Source organism: Monocercomonoides exilis, assembly GCF_001643675.1.
Source record: "Monocercomonoides exilis strain PA203 chromosome Unknown scaffold6-2077815, whole genome shotgun sequence".
NCBI classification, from domain to species: domain Eukaryota; phylum Preaxostyla; order Oxymonadida; family Polymastigidae; genus Monocercomonoides; species Monocercomonoides exilis.
In genome coordinates this window covers 1,971,514-1,985,051 of record NW_027150551.1, presented here as the reverse complement: position 1 = coordinate 1,985,051, position 13,538 = coordinate 1,971,514, and the positions used below count along the sequence as shown (strand labels likewise).

The window sequence follows — 13,538 nt, the reverse complement described above, 5'->3', positions numbered from 1 at the left end:
ATGAATCTATTGAAAGTTATTGTTGCAATTTTGTGGAAAATCATTCATGGGTATTGCTTGTGCGAGGATTCCACAAACGACAAAATTGGAATAATTCCTAATTCGAATATTTTGAAAATTATTCCTGCAAGTGGTTGGATGACTTCAATGGAGACTGAAAATAGTTCCAATGCAAAGAAAACTCACATTCAAGTACAATTCAACGAGAATAATTCTGAATACGATGGACTTGAGGGATGGAGTGGAAAATGGAAAATGAAACAAAACAACACCATTGAATCTTCAAACACAAACGCTAACAGGAATATCATCACAACTGATGGGGAAGCATCATATATTAGCATCCACAACGAAAAGAAGGCTTATAAAGGAATTGAAGAAAGCAAGATGAGAAGCCACATTATTCTGGATAGTTCATCTCTGTTGTGCATGAATATGGGGATAAAGGCAAATGGAAATACAAGTTCAATAACCTTAAGGACTGAAAGTATTGTGATGATTTCTGGATGCCGTTTTGAGGTCAGAAGTGAGATAAGTCCATTTGATTTGTGTGGGAGTCGAATATCTCTGTCAAACTTGACACTTCGATTTTGGAATGCACAACAAACTCAAATGCCTCCTCTTTTCTCCACGCAAATGAGTGGATCAAAAAGCCAGTCTTCCAGTTATGTCTCAATTTTCTCATCGGGCTTCTCTTCATTCCAGACTTCTTCACCTCCATTTCTGTCATCTTCCTTTGTTGGGAGCGTTTTACTCACAGATTTGATTTTCTCCAACATTTCAACGGTTCCTACACACAAAGGGATTCGTTTTGATTTGGGATGTGGGTGCTGCACTCTGATGAATGACTGTTCATTCTCATCAGTTTGCAATGCGTATGATGGCGGAATTGTTCCCTCCCTCAACAACCACTTGGCTTCCTTGACAGCCTCAAACACCTCGTTTGTTGGATGTTGCAGAACAAGAAACGCTGAATGCATCGGAACTGAAGAGAATAAGTTGACACCAGAAAGACAAAACGAAACAGAAAATGGAGCAAATTCATTCACTTGGTGTGAATGGAATGGATCGAGAACAACAGGAAAAAGTGACTCGTATACTGATGGAATATCAAGTGGAGGGGCGATTTTCATGTCCAATCAAACAAATGCCTCTGTATCTGTTTCTCATTGCTCTTTCAAAGATTGCAATTCTTTTTGGTGTGGAGGGGCAATCATGTGCTTTCACATAAAATCGGTTGAGATTGTGAACAACAACTTTGATTCTTGTACTGCATTAAATCGATATGGAGGAGGAGTGTTTGTTTTTCAGATTTTATCATGTGTTCGGATCAGCAGTTGCAAATTCCAGGGTTGCACTGCAAAAAGTAGCGCAGGAGGGCTTTATCTAGAAAGTTTTGATGTTTCAGGAACAGGGTGCATTGGAGATAAAAATGAAGGAGGGGAAAGTGCGTGTGTGTTCGACTGCAGTTTCACTTCATGTTCACTTACAAGCACAGGCGGTGGAGGTATGTATTGTTACAATATTCCAATCACGCAATTCAAAATGAGGAGCGTTCAATTTATTTCATGCTCAGCAGCGGCGTATGGAGGAGGGTTGGAGCTGTATCCATACAGACAAGCATCACAAAATGATGTGATTTATTGTTGTTTTTTGTTCTTTCATGAATGCAAATGCTCTGCAGATACTCCATATGGTCATGATATGGTATATTATGATCGATATAATGTTTTTAAGTCTTCAAACAATCCTTTCTATGAATGCGACACAACAAATACAGATGACAAGAGAGTGTGTTATGGATATGATTATACGGGAAGTAGTTGGTCTGTTCAACACACGGAAAAGAAGGATTGGCTGAAGAGGGGAATTCTCAATCGATTTGTGGCAGTGAGTGGTGGTGGTGAAGAAGAGTTATGTGGGGCTAATGAAGCAAATGCATGTGAATCCATTGGCATTGCAGTTTGTCATAGTTTAATGCAAGTGATCTTGTCAGTTATGCTGATGGAAGGAAATCATCAAAGCGAGACAATGACAATTGAGATTGAAGCAAAGATTTCTATTTTGGGAAAAGGAAGAGAGGAAAGTGTGATTGGAACAAAATCGCTTTCTTTATCTTCTACAACGCTGTTCAGTGTGAAGAGTGGGCAGCTGAATGTTCAACATTTGGGTTTCGATCACAATGCAACAAGAGATTCTTCCCCAAATGTGTTTGCAGTATCCGATGGGGGGGATTACTTTCATTGGAAGATGTGTTGATTTCATCCAGTATTGTTGAAACGAATGCTATATCGTCATTTGTATTTGTGGTTGCGCTGAATCAGCTGCAGATGATTGATGTGAAGATAGAAAATATGAAAATGAGTCAACTTCTGTTCGTGGAGCCATCAACAGAAGAATCTGTACAAGGAGAGAGCATGTTAGCGAATGTGACAATTCGGAATGTGAATCAGACAACAGAAGGAGATGGAGTGGTGATGGCAAAGAGCGTGAAGGAAGGAGAGATATTTGTGATGAGCAACACAACAATTGAGAATTGTGAGTGTGAGGAAGGAAATGGGGGAAGAATTTGTGTTTACTTGACAGGTGATGGGGAAGTTGTGGTGAATGGAAGGAGTGCGATTGATGGATGCAAGGCAGAGAATAATGGAGGGAGAGGAGGAAATGGAGGGAGAGGTGAAAGGATGTTTGTGGAGATGGAGAGAGGGGAATGTGGATTGACAATTGGGCAGAATGTTGAGTTTTCGAAAGTGAATGAGGATATGGCCTCATATGGGAAGGATGTGTTTGTTCATTGTGGGAATGGTGTGTTTTTGGAATCAAAAGTGAATACAGACACATTTGCCTTTTTTGACACAAGCACCATTCCATCAGATGTGTTGAAACTGAGTGGGAGTGAAAATGGGGAAGAAAGTGGAGTGATTCCACTGTTTGTGTATTTTCATTCGTTGGAAACGAAAATAATTGTTGATGGGAGTGGGGGAAATGGGATGGATCACAATCATTGTGGATTTGAAGGGTTTGGCTGTTTGACAGTTGATTATTGTGCAAACTCGAGAATAAGCAGCACTGAGAATGAAATGGAGATTATCTCAGCTTCTTCCATCAAGGATGAAATTGAATTTTCTTCATTTGATGTGAGTATTTCAGGCAGAACAACATCATCATCATCAGAGGAGATGATGCAAGTGAATGTGAGTGATGGAGCATCACACACACAAGATTATCTTGTTGGATGTTCGAGTTCACTGACAATGAGGAGACTTTCATTTGTTGTGAAAGGTCAGATGAAATCAAGGAGAAGTGCATTCATTCACTCAACATCAACACTCAACATATCGAACTGTTCAGTCTCATTTGAAAGTGGGGCATTGACCGATGGAAAGATAGGATGCAATGTGATAAATATTGAGGGAGGAGTGTTGATTGTTGATGGATTTGTGATGGAAAGTGGAGTAACACTGATAATGAATGGAAAATCACCAATATCAATGACAAATGGAGCTCAGTTGGAGATTTTGAACAGCAGAGTGAGTGGAGTGGAAGTGAATGTGGCAGGTGGAAGTGATAGGAGAAGATGGGGGATGTTTGAATGTTGGGATGAAGGAAGGAGGAAGTGTGAAAATTGATTTGAGCAATTTGTCCTCGATCCGCTCAGGTGGAAGTGAGATGAAAGGAGGAGGGATGATGATATCAGTTGGAAGTGGAGGAAGTTTGGAAATGAAAAATGTGAATTTGTCTGAATGTGAAGTGCCATCAGAGGATGTTGAGGATGGAGGAAAGGGAATTGGAGGAGGGGTATTCGCTGAACTGCCTGATCAAATGGGATCATTTGTGCTCGAAGGAATGATATTCAGTCAATGCAATGCTTGGAAAGGGAAGAACATGTTTGTTTCAGGATGGGTTCTGAGAGAGTGTGTGAACAAGGAGCACTTCAAATGGGAGATGAGTGAAGGGGAGTTGGGATCATTGAATGAGCTGTGTGGATGGGAGAGGAAGACGACAGGAGAAGAGGGATAGTGATTCCATTGGTTGCGTATTTGTGGAGTAATTGGAGTGGAGATGGGTTTGTTTCGAGAGAGAAAGGAAGAGACTTCCGTGGGTGTGGATATTCAGAAGCACCATGCTCATCAATTGATAAATTGATATCGCTGAGATATGAACCACTTGGAGAAGGCGAATCGCACATCAAGATTGTTGGATTAGGGTCTCTTCGAAAATCTATTTCATTTTTATCATCAACATTGTTATCAATAACTCCAGTTGTGTCAATTGATGGAGAGAGAGAAGGAACAGATATGAAAGTGAGTGAGGGTGGAAGAAACGAAGGCAAAGAAGAAGGAGGAGGAATGATTACGTCGAATGTTGTTGCTTCATTCACGAACCTATCATTTTCTCTGCCAAATGAATTGGGGAGTCATTCATCACTCATTCAATTGTTGTCATCCTCACCAACATCACTTTCAATCCTGAGGTGCTCATTTGTTTGTGAGGAATCAACAAAGGAAACGAAATATTGTCTGATAAAAGCAGATGGAGGGAGTGTGGTGATAGCGGATAGCACCCTTTCTCAATTCAATCTAGCAAAAGGGGTTTTAGAGTTTACACCAGACGTGGAAGTGATTGATGTGATGAACATATCGATATCGAACATAACGATATCTGAAAGCAGTCTGATGTCACTGAGTCAGTCATCCGCAACAAATATGCTGATCAACAATGCAATGGAGAACACAAAACAAACAGTGAAAGTGAACAGCTCCTCGTTCACGTACATCACATGTTTTGATAACAGGGCATGCGTGATGAGTGCAGGATCGTTCTCATGTGGAATGGAGTGTGTGATTGAAGGGTGTGTGCTGACGAAGTGCATGAGTGAAAGGAGCTTGGAAGGAGGAGGGATGAAGATGATGATGAAGAGAGGAGAGTCGGAGGTGAAGGTGAGTGGGTGTTTATTTGGGATGTGTGTGTGTTCAACAGGGAATGGAAGGGGAGGAGGGATGATGATTGATGCATTTGATCCGAATGTGAAACACGCTAATACAAAAATACCATCACTTGGGCTGAGATTGGAGAACATCCGATTCATGATGAATGATGCATTTGTAGGGAAGGATGTGTTTATACGATGTGATTCGATTGACTCGCAGCTGAATGAAAGACTGTTTGAACTGGACTTCAGCCAGGAAGCGTTGAAGGGGGAAAACTCGATGTGTGGGAGCGATGGAGAAGGGAAAGTTGATCTTGATCTGATTCCGTTGATCACATTCTATTATTCTGCACAGGTGTTTGTGTGTGTAAGTGGGAGTGACAACAGACAGTGTGGAGCACAGAATAATCCGTGTGAAACCATTGGAAATGCTGTGCAACATATTCAACGAACCATAGGGAATACAATATGGATTGATGAAGAAGGGATGATGGGAGAGGAATGCGTAATCGGAGATGTGAGGATGGTATCGATGAGAAGGGAAAAGGCAACAGTGCATTTTGAGAAGAAGATGGAGGAAAGAGGTGAGGAGCGGAGCATTATGGTGTTTGTGAATGAAAATGTGGTGGAGAGATGTTTGTTAGTGTTTGGAGAGATGTTTGAGAGCACACACAAATATGTTGTGAAAGTGAAGGAGTGGCGGATGGTGATGAATGAATGTTCATTTGAGAGTTTAGCCAGTGGGATGGGAAAGAGGTTGAAGAACACAGTTGTTGGGGTGGAGGGAGGAGAGATGGAGATGGTGAGATGCACAATCAGACGCATCCATCATTGTGGCAGATTAGTGGTGTTCTGTGGAGAATCACTTGTTGTGATGGATGAGACGAAGATTTGGGATGTGGAATCAGAGGGAGATGTGGTTATTGTGGAAAGGGATGCGAGAGTGGGTGTGAAAGAAGTGAGGATGGAGAATGTCACAATTATGGGGGAGTGGAGTGTGATGGCGATGAGAGAGTGCGGAGATGGGAATCTTTCAAACTACACGTTCAGTGGGTGTGAGAGTAGAAGAGAGAAGGGAGGAGTTGTTTTATTGAGCAGTTGTGAGGATGTGAGGATTGAAATGTGTGATGTGTGTGGAGGAGTGGACAGGACAGATGAAGAAAGAAAATTAATGGAGATGAATGAAATGAATGAGAAGGAGGAAAGAGAGGAAAGAGAAAGGACATGCAAGTGGAATGGATCGATGGTTAGGATTGAGAGGAGCAAGGTTGTGATGAAGGATACGAGGATTCGGGAAAGTGGGAAAGGGGGATTGTCAGTGAATGGAGGGAGTGTGACAATAATTGAAGGAAAGTTTGAGAACAACAACCCATTCATTGAAAAATATCCTTCTCTTCGGCAGAATATTATTTGTTCAGATTCTGCTTCACTGACCATTTCGAGCTTGAAAGGAGGAGATGGAGTGAAGGATGACTCATCAATGTGGGTTTTGAATGATGGATGCACACTCGGTGGAATTGCAGGTGAAAGATCATCGCCTTTGTTCATTCCCAGACTGGAAGAAGTTTCTGTGAATGAAAGTGGAAGCAACATTGAATTGAATTTCAAGAGATCACTTCTTCTTCCTTGTGACTTGTCATTCAGATTGATATTCAAAACAGGGGATGTGGAGTTGGTTGAGACATATCCTTTTGAGGAAGACAGTTTTGTATCAGAGACCGAAGTGATTTGAAGAGTTCCATCAGAAAATATTTCAACGATTGCAGACGAAACGGAGGTGTCAGTGATGATTTTGTTTGAAAAGCAATTGGCTGCAACTTCTCAGCAGATTCTGAAGAACAAAACAGAATCAAAGACTGGAAATGATAAAGTGGCGGAAAGAGGAAAAGAAGGAAAATCTTATTGGATGTTGATTGCGATTGTGCTTGTTGTGATTTTGTTGTTTGTTCTTGTTATTTCAATAATATTCATTGTTCAATGGAGAAAAGCTAAAAATGAGAATAAAGATCTGAGAGAGATTGTGAATGATAACATCAGAAAAGATCCAAAGGCATTTGAGATGGTGACGATGGAGATGTCGCCTGAGGAGCAGTGGAGGAGAGGAGAGGAGGTAGAGAAGAAGAATGAAGAGAGGATCAAGAAGAGAATGAATGGAAAGGAGATGGTGCATTCGGAGTCTGAAGAGTATCTTTTGAGCGAGAGTGGCTCCACAGAATACATCTTGGGAAAGGACTCAGACAAGATTCCTGATTGGGCATTAGAAAAGGTTGACGAAGAAGAGATAAGGAAGAGAACACCATCACCTTCCATCTCATCCACCTCAACCACTTCAACAACTGATTCAGATTCCACATTTGTTCGAGGGGAGGATCTGTGCCCAACCACTTCATCTATGTCTAATCTGGTGGATGCAATGGCCTGTTCGTCTCCTCATGAGAAGCTGATTGTGGATCTGAGGGATTCGCTGTTCATGCTGCTTCATGGGAGGAATGAGAAGAAAGAGATGGCGATTGGAAGTCTTCAACAAAGAGAGCAGACAGCTGCCCAAATCCTGTTCTGGGTGGCCAATCTTGCACTTCACTCCTTTGATGAGATGGAAAACGGATTATCTTCACTGGCCAATCTGAGTCCTCACATTGTTCTTTTCTCAGAACACATGGTGATCTGCATTGCCCTCCACTCCGACTGCTCATCAGACTCAGACACTTCATCATCGATCTCATCAACAACAGTTGTGACATCTGCAAGTGATGATGATGATGACTCCCTTCCCTCATCAGCTTTTGAGGATGAGGATGATTTCAGGAAGGAGTGCTTGAGGTGGAAGGCGCCAGAATTGTTGATCAACAAAAACATGGGAACAACGAAGGAGTCGGTGGCATTCTCGATTGGGATGATGCTGTGGGAGTGCTTGACGCTGGAGATCCCGTTTGGGGAGTATGAGGCAGAGGTGGCGGGGCAGAAGATTGTGAATGGGGAGAGACCGAGGAAGGATGTGAAGAGCACGGGAAGTCTGAGCACAGTGGTTGGCCAGTGCCTTTCAGCAGTTCCGGAACAACGGCCCACGCTGGCTGGGCTGAAGCGAGAGTTTATCCAGCGGTTTCCAGCGAATGCAGCAGTGGTGACAGCCTCAGATGCGATTGCATATGCTGAGAGCTCAGAAAGTGAAACAAATGATGAAAAGGAAGGGACAATCATCCAACAAGCAATAACAACAACAAACACAACCACCACGACTTCTTCAGCAACAGCTGCTTCAATGGCAACACCAAACACAGGAGAAAACAGAAAGAGTGGATGAATTGGTTGATTGATTGAATTTGGAAGAGAATAAAAAAATATTGTATTGTTTCGAATTGAGTATTCATTAAATTTTTTAAGTCTATTTTGTGTTTTTTTTTGTTTTTTGTTTTTATTAGTTTTGTTTATTCTCAGTTTCTTTCCTTCTTATTGTAATTCCAATCTATTTTGTGTGTCAGCACCTCTGTCTTGTTTTGTGCAAGAAAATATTTTTTTTTTCATTTGTATATAGTCAAGTTTTTATCAATATATGTGTGATAAAATATCTTTATTTGCAATAATTTTTGCAGCTGAATGTTATTTGTTGTATATGTATGTATTCAAGATCGTTTATTTGTTTTTATGTTTGCATTTATAAATGGTTTTTATTTCAAAAAATACAACACCAATACTTTATTATTTCAACTTCAATTTACCATTTGATAATTAATTTTGCTTGTTTGTTGGCTTCTGAATATCACGCAAACATTTTTTTAATGTTCTTTTAGGGGGGAGCCAAACTGAAGAAAGCATTACAAATAATGGATTGTTTCGATCAATATTGATTCGATTATTTTCTTATTTGTCAATGATATTGTTTTTGAAATTTTTTCTTTTTGTTGGAAAAGAAAAAATGATTATTCAGAAACTCTTTTTCATCCGAGTAGTTTCAATGTTTCCAAGTTAGAGATGATAATTGAAGAAGTGTGAAGAGATGCTTTTCAAGATGAATGTGCAAGAACATTTAAGTATCATCTGTGAAAATGTTTTCAATGAACTCTGCAAAACGATGAGAGAAAAGAACACATCAACAGAAAATGATGTTATGCTTCTGGGGCACATTTGTCATTACAAATCCCATTTAGAAACTTGGACCGAATGACTCAATAAACACCAGCAAGCAAATTCATCAAAAGAATGATTGCAGAAGAAGAGGAGGGAACAAAAGAAAGGAAGGAAAAATTGGCTACTGGCATTTGTGAGCGCTTTCTATTTCCATTATTATGGAGATGTTGCATACCAATGAAAGTTCTCTTCAAGCGCATAGCTCGCCTTCTGAAAGTTGCACAAAACAAAAAAGAAAGAACAAAAGGTCAGAAAGATGTTGAAATTTAAAATTCAATGTTTTAAAACTTTGCCTTTGATGAAATGTGGAAGAGTTCAATTATTTAAACAATATATATATTTACATATATGCATATTGAAATAATATCAAAAGAAATATGCGCTTATTTATATGTTCCTGAATGAGACAACAGAAGCTTTCAAACATCATCAGAAACACAAGTTCCTGACTAGCCTTGAGTATCAATCTGTTTGAAGGTCTTTTATTTGTTGATTGTTCAAAAATTTGCATAAAGTTAATGTTGGTGTAAGTGATCTCCATTTCTTTGAGGAATCAGCAGGAGTACAGGAAGAACAGAAAAAGAGAAAAGTGAAAAGTCAAGTGATAAACTGAATGATGAAGAATGATTAAAAGAAAAGATTGAAAAGAAGAAGTGCACGAGACTTGAGACATGTCATTGGCTTTTCCAGATGAACAGCAAAGAACGCACAAAGTCCGTTTCGTGCATTGTGAAGCTTTGCATAACAACGAGGAAGTGTGGAAGCAAAATATTCTTTGAATATGCTTATGCCATTTTGAGGGCGATTTGAATGAGAGTGTAGAAAGCAGAGGAATTTTTTTTGAAAAGAGTGTAATTGAATATGTTTTGGAGGAACAAATACAATTGCAACAGAAATAAGATATGGCCTCTCATTTTGTCAGAGAAGCAAAGAAGCTTTCTGCAAGTTTATCCTCATCAACGAGTACTCAAGACAATGAATGAATTAAAAAAAAGATTGAAGATTAACTGCAGAAAATCAAAAAGAGGAAGAGGAAGAAGACATGATTGTTTTTTTCCTTTAAAAAAACTTTCGTTCTTGCATATGAGTTTTTCCTTGAGTTTTCCTTCAATTGACGATGAAATATTGACAATTTTTGTTTTCATTTTTCCTAATTTCACAAAAACGTTTCTTTTCATTGACTTGTTTTATTTCTTTTTTCGATTTTGAAATTTGTTGTTAACAAGTGTGGGATTTGAAGTGAAATCTTTCAAATAATTTGTAAACTTTCCTGTGAATAATTTGGAAATGCAGGAAATATTTTTTAATTTGTAAATAATTGTTAGACGGTTTTTTTTTCTAAACCTCTGTAACATGACAAGTTATAAAATTATTTGTCTGTCACAGAAAAAAAAAATATTTTTTTCACAGAATTTTCAATTAAAAATAATATTAAAATAAACAACAACAAAATCTTCTCAACACTTTTTAAAAAGCTTTGGAAAATATTTGTTGACAAAATTTGAAATATCTGTCTTTTTCTCATTTGTCAGAGACAGTCAGTGATGATCAATGACAAATTGTGACAAAAATATTCCTCAACTGACATTTCCTGTCAAAAAAAAAAAAAAAAAAAAAAAAAAAAAAAAAAAAAAAAAAAAAAAAAACATGTTAGGAACATGATTATATGTCAAAATTTTTTTGAAAAGTTCCTTTAGTTTAATTTTCAAATAAAGAAAAAATTTTATATTTCGATCAAATTTCTGTTCCCACTTATGAAACTTCACTTAAAATAAAATTATAACATCGTCAAGATTTTGTTTTCATGACAGCAAAATTTGATGAGTGGGAACAGAAATTTGATCGAAATATAAAATTTTCATTTTATTTGAAAATTAAACAAAAGGAACTTTTCAAAAAAATTTTGACATATATTGATTCATTCGATAATGAGCAATCAAAATACTTGCAATTAAACATCAACATCAATTGTCAAAAAAGGAAAATGATATTTGTTTATATCCTTGAAATCGAAGTGAAAACTGAGAAAAATTCAACTTCATTAATATTCAATCTTTAAAAACATGGGTGATTATTTTTGAAATTATAACTTTTTCCGGGGTAATGCAATTTCAACAATTGTATGTCTTCATGAAGAATTTTTGTATTCAAATTGAAATTTTATCAATACTGTTTAAAAAACAAATGGTTTAGCTCATTTTAAAATGAAGATGTCTTTTTCAAGCTTTTTCATTTTTCGGTGTTTTTATATTGAAATTCAAGTGTATTTCTCCGTTCGAAATTTTTGATTGAAAATGTATGATTTCAAAAATAATTACCCGCACATAGAAATAATTATTGAAAAAAGAAGGAGTTGAAAACATACAATAAAAAGAAATGTTTAATCAGACAAATAACACTTTACATGAGAATTTTGATGGAAGGCAAGTAACGAGGCAATTTCTTATGAAACAACAAACCTATATATTTATTCCAATTTCAAAAATAAAAATCTTTATTTTTGATTATAAATTCATGGAAAAGTTCAAACATACGAAAAAGAAAAAGTGCAAAAAATTGAAGACGAATAAAACGGAAGAATTTAAAAATATGTTTAACAACGAAAAAAGTACAAAGGAAAAATCACTAGTAATTCTCATAAATTGATTCTGGAAAAAATACCATTTTTTCACAAAAGAATGCAGTGTTTTAATACATGTGAGATAAAGAAATTTGCTTCGTGAATTTTTTTCCATTCAAAAATTTCTGTAATTTTTCTAATTTATTTTTTTAAACATAAAAATGTCAACTTTTTTTACATAATTGCGGGAAAAGTTTGTGATAAATTGTGGTTTTATTATTTAAAGCATTCATTTTGCAACATTAAGAATAAAAAATTTACATAGTTAAGGGTCAGATCAGCTCACTCATTTTGACGCACTTTTTCGGGGCAATCAAGGTATTTCTGCGTTATTTCCAATATGATTTTAATAAAACGTTTCGCATTTACATATTTTAGAAAGTGGCAAGTGATGTCGAAGCGCACACAGTATCTTTTTAAAGTGCTTGTTGTTGGAGATTATGCTGTTGGGAAGACTTCTTTGATCAAAAGATATGGTTTGGATTCAGATTTTTAGTAGTGTTCTAACTATTTCGTAAGTGAGTAATGTGTTTAATACAAACTATAAGCTCACAAGTTTGATTCTTTAATATTTATTTCGTTGCAAAGTCCTTGATTATTATTGTTTATAACTGAATAGTTGGTGTTGACTATTGTGAAAAATCTATTGATTGGGGTGATGGTGTTACAATTTCATTGCAGGTTTGCTTATTTATTGTGATAAATGTTTCATTCTGAAATTTCCTTTTTTATTTTCTAAAAGTTGGTTTGTTCTTTTTATTGATAATACTAAATAGCATTTGTGATGCTTTTTATTTTCAAGTGGGATATTGCAGGACATGAACGGTTTTTTGCCTTTTTTTAAAAAGTATTTTAATTATCGGAACGATAATTTTAGATTTGGACATATGACCTCTGTCTATTATAAGCATGCAATAGCATCGCTGATAGTATTTGATTTAGCTCGACCAGAAACACTAGAAACTTCTTTGAAATGGAAAGAAGATATAAATTCAAGAATATCTCTTGCTGATGGCCGTTCTATCCCGTTCATGCTTCTTGCAAATAAGGTTTGGGATTGTGATAAATGTTTATTTTTTATTATTGCGATCGCAAAAATGTTGTTCGAATTTTGAAATATGCTGTTGTTTTGATTACAGTGTGATCTTCCAGAAGTATCAATAGATCGAGAATATTTAAATAGATTTGTTGAAGAAAATGGCTTTGTTGGGTGGATGGAGACATCAGCACGTACAAATAAAAATATTGGTTTGAAATATTATTGTTAAAAATTTAAAGTATTTATTAATGTTATTGTTAATTGTTGCTGTTTTTCGGAATTTTTTTTACATTGGAAAAATGTTCTTGTTTTGGCACAAATAGACGAAGCTGTCAGAACATTGGTGCGATCGATTTTATCATTAACAGGAATTGATGCAAAGGGAGCAGGAAGTGGAGGAACCGAAGAAGGAGACGCATTACGAGGAGATGATGAAGATGAAGAGGAGCATGTTCATCCCGCATACACTACACTTGAGGATGAAGAGAGGTCACGACCGAAAATAAAGAAAGTCGACACGTCAAAAAGGTTTCCGCAATTTCATTTCTTTTGTTTTATTACATAAACATTCTTTATATAACTTTGAATTATTTTTAAATATAAATGTGATAAATAATATTTTTTGTCTTATGTTTATTAGCACTGAAGAAGATGGAAAGTCCAAATGTCCTTGTTAGTTGAGTTAATTTCGGCAAACCTTCCTCTTTCAATCTGTTTCTCTAAATGATATTTTCACACCTCAGTATTCTTTTTTTTTAACTTTTTTTGGTATTTTTCGTTAAAAGAGAGATTATTTTTCCAAGAGATAAATGCCATGAGTGTCT

General features: G+C 36.8%; 3 protein-coding genes across 3 annotated transcripts; all 3 read left to right on the top strand.

The window, feature by feature from the left end:
• Nucleotides 1-6,662, top strand: MONOS_4340 (uncharacterized protein; the record flags this gene model as incomplete). The annotated part of the gene is made up of 4 exons (XM_067874405.1): nt 1-2,210; nt 2,270-3,594; nt 3,659-3,980; nt 4,157-6,662. 4 exons carry the CDS (start codon nt 1-3, stop codon nt 6,660-6,662), a joined length of 6,363 nt encoding a protein of 2,120 aa, XP_067734058.1.
• A 54-nt stretch (nt 6,663-6,716) lies between these two features.
• Nucleotides 6,717-8,231, top strand: MONOS_4339 (uncharacterized protein; the record flags this gene model as incomplete). Its single annotated transcript, XM_067874403.1, has 1 exon — nt 6,717-8,231. The coding sequence occupies one exon, from the start codon at nt 6,717-6,719 to the stop codon at nt 8,229-8,231; it is 1,515 nt and encodes a 504-aa protein (XP_067734057.1).
• A 3,718-nt stretch (nt 8,232-11,949) lies between these two features.
• On the top strand, nt 11,950-13,538 carry MONOS_4338 (Rab32B1). The gene is made up of 10 exons (XM_067874402.1): nt 11,950-11,993; nt 12,054-12,151; nt 12,195-12,230; nt 12,295-12,356; nt 12,418-12,420; nt 12,478-12,500; nt 12,553-12,724; nt 12,815-12,923; nt 13,038-13,242; nt 13,355-13,538. The coding sequence occupies exons 2-10, from the start codon at nt 12,067-12,069 to the stop codon at nt 13,389-13,391; spliced, it is 732 nt and encodes a 243-aa protein (XP_067734056.1). The 5' UTR covers nt 11,950-11,993; nt 12,054-12,066; the 3' UTR covers nt 13,392-13,538.